The sequence below is a fragment of the Lagopus leucura genome, unplaced genomic scaffold (genome assembly GCF_019238085.1).
Source record: "Lagopus leucura isolate 7727_CA_CO unplaced genomic scaffold, USGS_WTPT01 Super-Scaffold_100157, whole genome shotgun sequence".
NCBI lineage: Eukaryota > Metazoa > Chordata > Aves > Galliformes > Phasianidae > Lagopus > Lagopus leucura.
Genome location: NW_024962334.1, coordinates 42,337,633 through 42,352,210, shown reverse-complemented (window position 1 = coordinate 42,352,210; position 14,578 = coordinate 42,337,633). Strand labels below are relative to the sequence as shown.

At 36.1% G+C, this 14,578-nt stretch overlaps 1 protein-coding gene across 1 annotated transcript in view; it reads left to right on the top strand.

Moving 5' to 3' along the window:
* Positions 1 to 14,578, top strand: part of UBE3C (ubiquitin protein ligase E3C) — a 64,698-nt gene that overhangs the window by 32,795 nt on the left and 17,325 nt on the right. Inside the window, exons 14-18 of the mRNA XM_042888516.1 lie at positions 133 to 237; positions 1,097 to 1,184; positions 3,742 to 3,839; positions 7,148 to 7,280; positions 8,998 to 9,245. Of these exons, the coding sequence (XP_042744450.1) occupies positions 133 to 237; positions 1,097 to 1,184; positions 3,742 to 3,839; positions 7,148 to 7,280; positions 8,998 to 9,245 (672 nt within the window). The remainder of the gene's footprint in view (positions 1 to 132; positions 238 to 1,096; positions 1,185 to 3,741; positions 3,840 to 7,147; positions 7,281 to 8,997; positions 9,246 to 14,578) is intronic.

The following is a 14,578-nucleotide window of genomic DNA, read 5'->3' as shown; positions in this document are numbered from 1 at the left end:
TAGGCTTTGGTAAGTTAGAGTAAGTTCTGATTTCATTCATTACTAATTTTTTCTCAAATTTTAGCGTGAAATTTCTAGAATTTCACTCATAGTACTAAGTGTATATTGAATATATGTATTTCTGACACCTAGGTCATCACAAACTTGGTGAAAATGCTGAAAGCAAGAGATACAAGGAGAAATTTCTGTCCACCAAATCATTGGCTCTCAGAGCAAGAAAACATTAAAGCAGATAAGGTAAGTGTAATTATATTCTTTTTCATAGAGCATTACTGGTGATGAAGTTTAATTTTTGATTCCTAACAATATCAGCAATGTTGATATTGCAGTTTTAATGTTGTTTAAAATGTGTAGTAACACTGCTTATCTCTGTAGTATAGAAGTCTTGCATCTGTTAAGAAGCTTCTGTGTTATATCACTTTACCAGGTCATAAAGTAGGACCTACACTACAGTGCATTATTGTAACTAAGCTCTATTTACAACAACAGAGAGCTGGAAATTGTGTAGGTGTTTTTTTTTTTTTCATATTATTTTAAGCTCTTAAAATAAAAATAGAGTAATTGTTCTCTAGTGGATTCATACCTCAAAATTTACTTCCAAAATAGAGTAAAACTCAGCTGTGTTTTCTGTGCTTGTCTCACCTGGAGCTCACTTTTTTCCTAAAAGCCTTTGAACAAAATGGAGTTGCTTGAACTTGTGTATGTATGCATGCAAACAAAAATGCTGTTATGAATGTGCGTGTACCTCCTTTGAATCATTGAAAATCTTAAGCCAGTTGTGTCTGAGGCAAACTGCCGTGCAGTGCTAGATGTTCTAACAGTTGGAGGTGTTGCATGGCAATGAAAAGCAATAAATTCTTCCATTTATTTTTGATTATTGCTTGTTTGCTTACCTTATGTTTGAAATTTCCATTTCTCTGTGTGACAGTTCTTCAGAGTTGGTAGGAAATAATGCCCACACACCTTAAAGAAAGTAGTAATCTTGAACAGTAGTGTTATCTTGATTCTCAGTTCAAAGTAAGAGAATTTATTTTACGTCTCAGAATTCAAACTCTACTTCTGTAGGATCTTAAATATCAAATGTTAATCTTACTAGGTTACACAGCTCTATGTGCCATCTGCTAGGCATGTATGGAGAGTCAGAAGAATGGGAAGAATAGGACCATTGCAGTCGACTTTGGATGGTAAGATACAATCTATGCAGCTGTTGCTTTACTAAGGCAAAATAAGCTTACCTAATGTGAAGAGAACTTACCTTTTGCAGAGTTGAGCTGAACATCTTGTATAGTTTTAATAATAACAGAAGACAAAGCAGTCATTTATAATCTTGAGTATGTTTCTGTGTCTTTGGAATATTTATTGTATAACACCTTCTCCAAGATTCTGCTGGTTTTGCTGGCATTGATGGGGTGTAATGGTAACAAGTGCTAAGTATTAAGAAGTGTGAATATGCATAAAAGGTAGTTGCAGAAGACAGAAAATGCATACATTTGTGTAATATACAAAATGATAAAGTTTTATTTTTACTGTATACATAGTTATTATAACAAATTTTTGGTATCATGATAAGTAAACTTTATGGAACTTCTAAAGAAGCATTTGGGAATTGGGCTAACTTAGCTATCAGGGAAAACTTACACTAGTTGAAGTTTAATTGCACTAGTGCACTTTTTAAATGTTGACAATCTGTTTCTGCTTTTCAGACCTTTGTATCTTCACTGTTTTAGAATTTCATCTAAAATTTAGAATTTTAGAATATAGCAGCCTTTAAGGCTACTATAGAGCTCTGCAGAACTAAGTGATTTGTCCAAGTTTGAGACCTAAGGACTTATTTTTGATGACAAATTTTGTTTGAATAGTTACAGTGACATTAGTCTAGTTATTAGGTAGCAACTAATTGGTCTAGTGTAAATATTCTTGAGAATTCTGAATCAAATTTTTGTTCAGTTTAGTTTCTGGTTTTGGAAATGATCAGTTGTCAGCTGTGAATAGTAGATTTTAAAAACAAGTGCTTAGCAAAAATTGCTGAAAATCTATATGCTTTTTAGGTATTGCCACGCTGTATTGTCTCAGCATCTTTCAAATGCAACTTCCTCCTGTTAGAGCTGTTCCATGTTTGTTACTCCCAGGTTCTCATCCTCCTCCTAGCTTGCTAGCCTCCTCTTAGTCTCCTTCCCCTCAGATTTGCAACACTTCGAGCTCGCTCCTTTCTATACCTTCCCATAACTGCATCAGTGCCCTCTGTTCCATGAGTTAGCTTGAATTGGGTGACAAACATGTAAGCTGATGTACTGGGCCGATAAGAACTGAGATCTCCTTGCTTTTTTGTAGTCTGGTCATCCAGGGAATTTCTGTCCTCGAGCCAGTTGCAATTTTTTTTTAAAACTTGTATTTTTGAATCCTGTTTCTCTGTTAAATTTAAAATCCATCCGTGTAGTTCAAAGGTGCATTGAAGGGAACGGGTCAAGACTACACTGTGGATGTAAATATCGTTTTGATAAGAAAGCAGACCAAAAACAGTGCAGTCACCTGCTTGTTTTCACACATTCGTGTTAAGTGTGTGTGTGACTTGTGCAAGCCCTCTTGACTCCATACGGGATGAAGCCAATTAGCATGAAAGTACGGCTGCATCGCATATGGCCGTGTTTATTTGCACTTTTTCATTTGCCTAAATGGCAGACTCGTGAGTTCTAAATGCCCTCTGTATTGATGACTCTGTCTCATATTTCTCTTTAAAGAAAGAAGCTGTGATGGAGAAATGCAGATAAAATTGACTAATTGACTGGAATAATTGAACCATCGAAATCATGTAGTAGTTTACCTTTGCTGTACATGCACTTTTTATTTAAAATGCTTTTAACCCTTAGCTTAATAGACAGCATACACTGACTTTTAATTAAGAAACTGAGAGTAATCACAGTTAAGTATTTATTTCAGAAATTCCACAGTCCTGCAGTGTTCCTTCCCCAAATAAGTATACATCAGGTATAGTAGTGCACTGGGTGCATCCTGTAGTGCATCCTGTTAACACAGTGGCTATAATATCCCTACTTAAAGTGCTTTGAGGAGTAAAAATGGCACCAGAATCAAAGAAACAAACCTCCCCCAACCAAAAAAGCCTGACAAAACAAAAACCAAACTCCTCTACAAAATGTCTCATCGGTGAACATTGCCATGATGCTCTGTTGTAAAAGGGCAGTATTTCTGCAGTAACTAAGATTTCATGTGATAACTGTAGCCTTGCTATTAGGAGAGAAAACCTAGAGAAACAAATGCTTTTTTTCTGTTGATTTCTTTAGATTTGGTTTAATTCTTATCTTTTAATGTGTAAAAGAGTTTGTTTGAAAGTGGATGTTGTAGTTGAAAGCTCTTCAAACTTTTTGGCTACTGGGATGGGAATATTGTGTATTCCTGTGATTAAAATCATAATTTTATACTTTTTGTACTACTTGTCTTCTGTGATGTTTAATTAAAAAGTTAAAAATTCAGTGATACAACAACAACTTTTCTTCAGAAGAAAACTTAAACATGAATCCGTCCATATATATTTTGTTCTCAAATTGCTTTTTATTTCTGGTTGCCTAATATGTAATGAAAGGTAAGGCTTTGTGTTACTGCTCATAAACCAACTATTTTAGTACTTGTATTTTAATGCAAAGTAAATTGATATTAAAAAAAAAAAAAGTCAGAATTGTTTAACATTGTTTCCAAAATGATTAAAAGTATTATTTCTATTTTAAGTGGGTTTGGAACCAGCACCTCTTTCTGTATCTGAAGAACGACAGCTTGCAATTCTGACAGAGCTACCTTTTGTCGTTCCTTTTGAAGAAAGAGTAAAGGTACCTAATTTCTAAATTAATGTTTAGTTTTGGTTTTTGAGATTGTTTCCTTTTGTTTTTCAATGAGCTTAAAAGAGCATGTGGCTAACTAGACACTGGCTTGTTTCTCTGCAGAGGTATCTGGCATGCCATACTTGTTCATGTGGCAACTGAATATGAATATGAGTATGAATATGAAGTCAGACTTCTTTCTTTTTTTTTTTTTTTTTTTTTTTGCAATGATTCTGTTGTCTTTTCTAGTAAATGTATTAAAATTAGGAACACAGATTCCAAGATATGAGAGCAATGGTGCATTAATTCCTGGTTGATCTACGTGATTGCACCCTCTTGTGGCACGCAGTGTGCTAGCTTGTCTATCTACTACAAACTGATTGCAGGCGCAACACTGGAGGCTGGTGCAGTGGGTGAATTTACTCAGAACAAGTTGATAGATGTCCATTTTAACAAAACAGTGCCTAGAGATTGATTTTTTTTTTTTTTTTTTTTTTGCACTCTGTCTCAGTAACTGAATGTGAAGAATGATGTGGTTTAAAACCTGCGAGGTTATTGTACCGTTTGACTCATTTTTGTGTGCTTTCTAGATATTGAATGTATAATTGCTACTTCTATCAGCTATTTCAGTTTACAGTGTATATATATATATATATATATATATATATATATATATATATTTCAGCTATAATTGTTATAAGGCTTTTTGAACTGCTTTTGTTGTCAAAAGTAAAAAAAAAAATAAAAAAAAAAATGAACTGTCTTGGAAACATTTAATTACAAGACACCATCAAGGGAATGAAGAACAGTTCCATAGGGAAAGTAAATCAGTATTTGTCAAAAAGGCAATGGCAGATTTAGTGGAATAGGACTTGTTTTTTTCAGGCTTCTGTGAAACAGTTGTTCCCACAAAAAATCTTAATACCATGTGACAGAACTGAACTGGGTTTACAGCGAAACAATTGGAAGTGACATCAAGCAGGAATCTGTGTTAATATTCTGTCACTGTCTACAACCTCTAGGCTCATAAAGCTTTAAGTTGTATGTATCTTAAGTTTCTGGAATTCATAACACCTGTTTTCTGTTGTCACAAAAACTGAAATCTAGCTTCTCGTTTTGGAGTATGGCATCTTTTCAATCATTAAAAATTGTTTGGGAGTTTGTGAGAAGGATAAAGCTCCAGAGTGCACACTTCCATTATTCAAAGACAAGATCCTCTTAAACTGCTTTTCAGACCCAGTATGGCGCTTTTGGTATAGCAGTAGGAGACAGCATGCTCGCGGAGTCTCCTACCACTCCTTTTACTGCAGGTAGTTTTGTAGGAAATAGGATTATTACTATTATTTTTCCCCCCTCTTAGCTGTCATCCATAGTAACAGGCCTGGTGTTAAGGTCATGTTTGCTCTGTGTATCCTTTCATTTTCTAACTTCTTCGAATTTCCAAACATTAGATACTCTTATAAGCAATTACTCAGTCCAGTTTCTTGGTGAGCTATTCAGCTTGCTGATCCCATGATCTGTTACCCATTTGGCCTTAAAGCACACTAGCATGCAGCTGTCAGTTAGATGTTCATCAGTAACCACAAGTAAATAAAATATGTATGAAGAACCTTGATCCCTTATGGGAAGCAATAACTTGAATTTTATTGAGTATTACACCACTTACTGAGATTTCCCCTAGTAGACTTTTGCTGCTCATACCCTTTGGTACAGTTGTTCAGACAACTTTCAGTCTGCCTCACTGTCCATTTCCCTTAGCCCACGCTATTGTCAGCTTGCCAGTGCTGATGTTACAGTGTGTGCTTCAGGCACTTTTCCATCTGTTATTATTAAGTTACTACAAATACTTCAGTTAGGCATTGGCATTCTTGATTTTAGGAATTGCACTTGCATGAATATTGGATCATTTAGGAGTCCAGACTGTACCAAAACAATTTTTTTTCAGCGATAATCACCATCAAATCACTCTTTGCACGTAGTGTTGTGTAGTAATAGTTAATAGATTGTATTCAGCATATTCTTACGCCCTGTCCATAAAATGGAAGTGCCCATGGTTGTGCATCTTGATGACGTTCAACTATAGGAAAGTTTAAGATCATAGGGGACTTTTTGAGGTTCTTTCCCCCCTCAGTTAGGAGTACATTCAAAGTTAGATCATGACACTAAGAATCAATCGTCCTGATTTCACAGACTGTCTGTATGATCTTTTCTGATGCTTAACAGTGCCCTTCCTGATTTTTCTTTTTTCTTTATGTCTGTTCAGTGTTTCTTCACCTTATGGCTTTTTTTTCTTGGCTTTTTGCTGTTGCTACTACAGGGAAGTCTGGCTTTGTCTACAGTGATTCTTCTACCAGCAGAGTCGTCTTTGCTAATTGTAGCATCCCTATAATAGTAGATTTTAGATTTCACTCTAGCTTTGTCTGCTGTTGTCAGATTTTCCACTTTCATGATGTGTGTATGTGATTGTGTGTAAACATCTGTGCAAAAAACAAAAATTCTTAGTTATGAAAGCAATCTGATATTATTGGGAAATTACATCTCTTAGAAAATATACTGAATTATTCATTCAGTATGGGGAAATATGTAAGAGAGGACATCAATAAACAGATACTCCCTGTATTGGGGATATTTTGAACATTATTCATGCATTAGGCAGAACGGCCATGCTGCATCTTGGTATGGAAACAGTTACAATTACTATTCAGAGAAATTCTTAATGGGTTCTTATTGTGATGACTTGCACAGGGGCAATGTGAAGTTAAATCTATGCTTCAGCTTGCATTATTTTTTTTATTTTAGTTGGTATGACATTCAGGCAATGCTATCCGCTACATTAGTGTGAATTACTTGCTCACTGCTTCCAAGAGGAGTACTGACAGCTCATATCTTGATACTGGAAATGTTCCTAAGCATTATGAAAACAAAAATAATTGTCTGCAAGTACTGAGGATTGCCTCTGTGTTCAAAATACTCATGATTTTTTCCCTTTGTCTTTGAATACTTTGCATTTCAGAACTCTGAAAGTTAGGGAGAGGAAGCTGGAATGACTGACACAAAGTCTGTAGATGTGCCTCTTTATGTAGAAAGAATTGAGGATGATATCTTAGCACAAGAAAGTTTTTGCATGTCTGTCCCCTCTTCTTCCCTCCCCTGGGATGTGGCTCTGTATTTCTGGAGCTCGATGTCAGAGAGGACAAATCACTTGAAAGTGAGTGCCCAAAGCAGCTTAAAGGGCAGTAATAATGGTGAAAAGCCATCTTTCAATGGATGTTTAGATCTGTACAGTAACTTGATTTTTTTTTTTTTCATTTTAACAGATTTTTCAAAGACTAATCTATGCTGATAAACAAGAAGTTCAAGGAGATGGGCCATTTTTGGATGGAATTAATGTCACCATTAGGAGAAATTATATTTATGAAGATGCTTATGATAAACTTTCTCCTGAAAATGGTAGGTTTACAATGAAGTTATCATCAAATTCAAACGCATTTAATCCGTCTCATCAGGTATTTATGTATTTGCTTACTTGATTAAAATAGTAATGAGCTACTAGATCTTTTGCAGTGGCTGTGACTAAAAATGGCTGTCCTGTTCTTCTAGCCAGCAGAATTTTTGTGCAGGAGAGCATTTCACCTGAATGAAGAACTAATAAGTAATCTTTAAAAACAGTTCAGTTTGTGAAAAGACTGGGCAGTTCCTAGTAGATCTGGAGGTATTCACTAAGCTTGATGCTTGGTGAATCAGGAGAGATTCTGATGCTGAACATTCTTTCATGGATATCAATTGTCCATCCATAGTGTGTGCATTTGTAGCTCATGAAATGAAGAGGTAGAATTACTTATTATTACTCGTTTATTATTGGTTGGTTTGATGGTGGGAGGTAAGTATAATCGATGCAAGGTTTATTATAAAAGCTGTTTTTATACACTGGAAGCCTTCAGTGAGTTGAGCAAAAGGGCTTACCTTCTTAGGTACGCACACACAAATCAAGGACTAAATATTACTTTGGGACTCGTATTAGAAAAATTCAGAGAGAATCTCCAGTCAAGTAGGAGGAAAAAATTCCAGCCACTTCTGTCTTACTGCCACCTCCCCACCTCAAATAACTGTTCACATTTCCAACAGAGAAATGGCAGGTGGCAGCTGAAGTTGAAGGTCAGATTTTTACAAGAAAACTGAGTTGAGCTAGCATATTGATGGTGCCTTGCGAGCAACAGCTCCTCAGCTTGGGTATCTGACTTGTCTGTGGTGCTGACCTTGCTCTTTTCCAGGAGTAAGCAGTTATCTATCAGAGCAAGCAGGAAAGTAATCCAAAGAAAGTGATGAATGCTGAATCAATGAGCTGAAATGGATCACTTCAGGGTTGAGAAGAGTGGACCTATGGAAGGGAGGAACAATGGTGGTGGATAAAAGGAGAGTGGGAGCACTTCCTTTGGTAACAGGCTGAGAAGTAGTTTTAGTTATTTCTTGTTCTTTCATCCTTTTGTATACAAAAGGCAGGGAAGGATTGCGGACGTTGGGTATCACTCTTGCTCCTTGTAGAGTTTCTCTGTGTTGCAAGCAGATGTGTACAGTACAGTATTTGTCCATCAACAAGTAAATTAAAAATGCTCTCTTGTAAGGTTATTTCTAGGATGTGGCAACATCACAAACAAACAATACATCAAACTTGACCACACACTGGTCCCACTCAATGGAATTGCATGCCATAGCATGGAGTCCAAAGTAGCAGAAGTATTAAGTTTGGTTTCAAAGAATATTAATTAAGGTGTTGTGTAACAGTCGGTCCCTCTAAGGGAATGCAGTGCTTACTGACGGTTCCTTCAGACAAGACAGAGTAGAACCTTCCATTCTCAATGCTTTATATAAATAGAATTTTCAAATAATTATTGGGGCTTATGAAAATATTTGGGAGAATTTTTCTTCCCCTACCAGGGTCTTTCTCATTCATCTTTTGAGTTCTCTTACAGCAAGATGCCTTGTGCAGATTGAGTCCTACACATTGAATATCCTGAAATTCAAGCCAATAATAGATTTTTGCAACAGTACTGCTTACTAGTATCTTTTTTTAAATATACAAATAGCATAGGTAGAAACATACACGTTAGTTGCAAGCAAAAATTCAAGGAGATAGTTACATTTGAGTCTCTTTCTCCTTTCTCTGCAGAACCTGACCTAAAAAAGCGCATTCGTGTTCACTTGCTTAATGCACATGGTCTTGATGAAGCTGGTATTGATGGTGGTGGAATTTTCAGAGAATTTTTGAATGAACTACTGAAATCAGGATTTAACCCTAACCAGGGATTTTTTAAGACCACCAATGAGGGACTTCTTTATCCCAATCCTGCTGCACAGATGCTTGTTGGAGACTCTTATGCCCGACATTACTACTTTCTTGGAAGAATGCTTGGAAAGGTAAAAACAGTGCTATATAATTTAAAGCTATCATAGTACTGAAATTATTCAGTAAATGTTTTTGGATGGGGTAGATGGGAGACATTTTCCTCAAGTGTAGAAAGATCCTCATAACTCTCGAATGTTGGATCCAAGCATTATTTCCACATCTTACTGAACTTTCTCATTCATTTCACAGTTACATCAAAAGTACAGAGGAATTGACATACTCTTAACTAGCAACAGAACAAAATGTGCACATCTATCTCTGTGTTTATCTTCTTTTTTTAATGTTAATTTGCTTGAAGCCTATAGGACTGCTATTTTTATGATGATTTTTAGCATGGGACATTCTGAAATTTGATTCCAGTTCAGATTTTCATCCCTGGGGATCTGAAATAATTTTCAGAATTTGCTATGAGCATTTACAATATTTATGAGGCATTTAAAAATAGTTTCACTAATTCTGCTTGGGTTCTTTTCTATGTGTATTTTGTATCTTTTGAAAGTTATAGTTTTTGCTGTTTTGCTGTTGTAGACTTCAATGACTGATAAACCCGTGCTGGGCTAGAATATTTTTAAATTTTTTTTAAAGAAATCATTATGTTATTACATTCATTTTTCGTCTGTGATCATATTTCAAACTGAGAATATTTATGAGTCCTTGAAATTATTCTTTAAAGCTAATAATTGTGAAAGAAAGTTTAGAATACAGGTTCTATTTCAGGAAAAAAAAGGTATTGATTGCTATTCTGCTATCTAAAATGGTATGTATTAAAAATGAAGTCTCACTTAGATGCATGAAGTATTTTGGGGCTTAAAGTCCTGCAGTGAGATTTCACGTATGGTTGGTGTCCTTATTTTCCTTATTTTAATCTATCTGTAAGCTTAAGAGTATGTCAACAAACATGTGTTGCTGAGATGGATTACTGTTCTTTGTAGTTCATAGAATCATGGAATGACTTAGATTGGAAGAAATTGTAGTCTGGCCCTGTAGACTTGTACATGTAGTTGCAAGAGGAATCTTTTCAATCAAATGATTGTAACTTTCAGTCTTTAATTTTGTCTGACAAAAGCACACATTGTTTTCTATGATTGAATTTTAAATGTTAGCGCAGACAGAAGTTGTAGGGGGTATTTTATCTCCTGTAGAATTGCTGCAAGTACAGCTTTTTGTCATTTTAAAATCAGAAGGTCTATTATTTAACTTTTTGAAGGCATAAATTGCTTTTGTATTTGCAGAATGTTTGCGTAAGGTATGAACTGACAGCATCATTTAATAATTACCCATACCCAGCTGCACAGACACCTTTTTAGTCATGTATTTAGAGACCTGATGAATTCAACAGAAAGATAAGGCACGGCTGTGCAGTTCAAAACCTGTGGTCTCAGTTAAGTTATTGAACACCCACTCACCCGTTTTCAGAAATGTGCCCATTTTGTGCTTTGCACAGGGTTATTTGAGAGCAATAGTAGGTTATTAAAAGCCCCTTTGCAAACATAGCAGACATATTGCAAAGGAAGCAATCAGGCATCCACAGCAATTTCTTATTTGTGGAAACTGGTATGTAAAGAACACTGCCACTGAAAACTCTCACTTAACAAGTTTCAACACTACCAGAGAACAAATGCATTAAAATATAATAATTTATCAAAATTCTCTGTCTCTTGGTAACCACCACTCATCTTTCAGTACTGTAGGCTTGCACCTAATTCAGTTTTTATTCTCATCAGGAAATTGTTTAACAGCTTGGCATCTTCTGTGTTACTTGATCAGTTAAGAAATAGAAACATTAGAAGACTTAGAAATTGTCTTTAAAAATTGTGCATATAAAAATTGTGTGTTTAAAAACTATTGTAAACCTTGAATGAATTAGTAACTGTCTAGATTGTACTTCTGTAGTTAGGGAAGAAATTCAAATCCATCCTGCACAGACTGCGTGGCTGTCCAAGCAGCTTTTACTGATGGCTCAATGAGCAAAAAGTCTTGTAAAAAAAAAAAATAAGACCATGTGATCACGTAATTGCTTATGTTGTGTGAAACCATTCTGAAAAAAAAAAAAAAAAAAGAAAAAAAAAAAGAAATACAACGAAAAAACCAACCAATATAGAAATGAGTTTGCTTAACCAACAGCTACTCAAACACTTCCAAAGTTTACGTTTCTCAACTTTCAATGACTTTGCTCTACAATGTAAATATTATTTTAACATCAGAGCTTTTTAAGCAGTTTCATCTCCTTTTCCTGAAAGCAGAAGCTAAGCTTACCACAAGCACGTTGTGTAGTGGTATCGTACCACCGGAGGGTGTTGCAGCTGGAACCTTTTCATTTCCCCTACTGGAAGAACAGTATTGGCTTCCTGAACCCTGAGAGCTGACAGTGTCATGTGCTGTCAGGGACGTTCAGACAAAGGTGTCCTGTCCCCAAATCCTTCTTTGTCCTTTCTGAAAAGTAAAGACCTGACCTGTGTGCACTTCCACAGTTGAGGATGGGATGTTGCAATCCTTTTGCTCTCGCAGTAGATACGATTGGACAGTAAGCAAGCAGCCAGTTTGGTTAGCTTGCTTTCCGCAAGCAGTAATGTTATATCAGTGCTGAAAATCTTTCCACGTGCAGACTTTCCTTGTTGCAGCTTTGGCAGCGTAGCAGACTTGATTCTCTAGAACCAGCAAAAGTTGTGTTGGCAGGCAGCCAAATCTTGGAGCAACAGAACCGGAGCAGGGGAGTTTGGGAACAGCATCTGAGAATCTGAAGTGAGGGTTTTCTCTCGGCTGGTTTTTGAATATCTGCTGCAAACACGGAACGTCAGAAACATTGTGAACCACTTCAACAGAAGCAAGGGTCAGGAAAACAGTGTCAGTTGCAGAATTTAAATCTGAACTTCATTATGTTCAGGCCTAAGCTGAGTCTTGTATACCAACTATATTGTCTTTCTCCATTTCCTGCTTAGATTTTGCATTTATTCGGTGTCATTAATGTGATAGGAAGAAGACATTCACAGAATCATAGACTCATGGAATCACCAAGGTTGGAAAAGACCCACAGGATCACCCAGTCCAACCATCTACCGATCACCAATAGTTCTCACTAAACCATGTCCCTCAACACAGTGTCCAGAAGAATAGTATGACAGAACTGTAGGGGTTGGACAGGACCTCTGGAGCTCATCTAGTCCAACCCCTTGCTAAAGCAGTTCTATACAGTAGATTCCACAGGAGAGCATCCAGGCAGTTCTTGAGTATCTCCAGAGAACGAGACTCCGCTGCTCTGAGCAGCCTGTGCCAATGCCCTGAGAAGATTTTTCTCATGTTGAGATCTTCTGTTTTCCAGTTTGTACCCACTGCCCCTTGTCCTGTCACCAGAAAGCACTGATGGCCTGGATCCATCCACTTGGCGCCCGTTCTTGGCATTTAGAATTAGTTTACGTCAAGTATAGATAATTCTTACGGTAATTTAGTTATGTTTGATGATACATTAGCATTAGTTTAATTATATGGCAGGAAACCCACAGAAATAATTATCTTTTTTTATAGTTTCCTTCCTTTTGGACATAAACTTGCTGGTTTCTGTATACATGGTTCTGCAATGGATGCCTTTGCACCTCTAAGAGGCTGACACTGAAGCTGGAGATATTAGTCTAATGCAGTCAACAGCTTCAGTTATACTGAATTCAGCCATCTCCAGTTCTCTTTCCTTATTCTAGCACATTGATGAGAACAAGGAATTTGTGCATTCATTTTGCTGAAGAACATACAAACTGCCTTTGTAATATAGTATAAGATCTCTTATTCTAAGCAGTAAAACAGTCTGTGGTCTGTGGAAGACATTGGATTTCTGAAAAGGTTCAGATTTGTTGTGTCAGAACTTAGTTTCATCTTAGATGTTTGGGAAGGCAGTATAAAGAACTAAGTATAGTAGTAGATTGTTATTGCTTTAATGGTGGAACTTTAAGGTGGAATTGTTAATCACACTCAGATTATGTTTCTGTATCTTAAAAAGTATGCCATGTAGTTAGAATTTATAGCTTTGCTTGGTGCTGTTGCAGGTGAGTTCATTTGTTGTGCAAAATACAATTCCTGGCTAGAAGGTGCAGTTTGAAGACTACCAACATCTTGATTTTGCAGAAATACTAAAGCAGTTCTTAATTATCCTGGGACCTTGTCTAAAATAGTTTGAATCAATGGGAGCTTTTCACAGCAGTATCTGGATCAGATCCTAAGATCTTAAATCTGCACGTAAAGAGTTGCAAACTAAAAGCAAGTGTTTCTGTGTACCTTTTTTGAGCCAAAAAAAGCAAGAAAACTCAACAATTAGAAGAACTGGACATAGTGTAATTGCAGTATTTAGTAGGATGGTGCATCAAACACAGTACTTACTGCTCTTCTTCTGTTTTTCTCATGGCTGAAGATTTTTTTCTTTTTTGGGGTTGTTTTTTTTTATTTAATTTTTTTTTCTTTCTGTTTTTAGGCCAACCCTTCCTTTTGCTTGTTGTCCTTTTAATTAAGATTCTTTTTGATTTGTAAGAGAGTGAAATTGATTGTTTGTGGAAGTTATTTCCTTATGAAGGTAGATGTAAGCTATTCTGAATCTGTTTTCTGACATGGTTATTCAGCCCAGCAGTCCCCTTGTGTACTGGTTCATTTAACATAACCAATTATCTTTTGATTACAAATAGCTATGTTAGTACTAACCTTGTAAATATATGTCTAGTGCTAAAAGACTACTGAAATGTGGTATTTTAACTCTAAATCTTTAGGAAGGAAAAGTGTGTATTGATTGATTGTGATATTTATTGGGTCATAATGTATTTAAATTTTCTTTAATGCATATGTTAGCGATTGTTTACCGTGATAAAGTGCATGGAGGTCTCTGCAAGGAGTTCTGCATGGAAAGAATTACCTCATGTCACTGGTCACTCCTCAATTAAAAGTTCCATTAGCAGATGATTCCTGCTTCTGGTTTGTGTACTGATTGCATTTTATTGCCTCTAAATCAGGTTCCTAGACAGGGAATAAATAAACAGAGTGTGCGGTAATGGTATCCTGATCTTTTTTCATGGTTGGAAACACCTACATCCATTTAAATCAATTAAGTTTGGAATATTTACTGAAATTCTTTATTGGATTTGAACTCTTTTTGAAAGTGACTATTTTCACTGCTGTTATAATACAGATTTATCTTAGAAGCCCATCCAGAGGTTAGCAGCGAGTGTTCCAATTGTTCTGAAGATTGAAACTTAAATAAGGAGATGTCTACCTTTTATCTTCTGCTCTTATTAAATTATGTTTAAATTTGAGTCAAGAAAATCTATTAAGCATTTACAGGAACTTCGGTAGTTATCTCAGTTATCTCAGT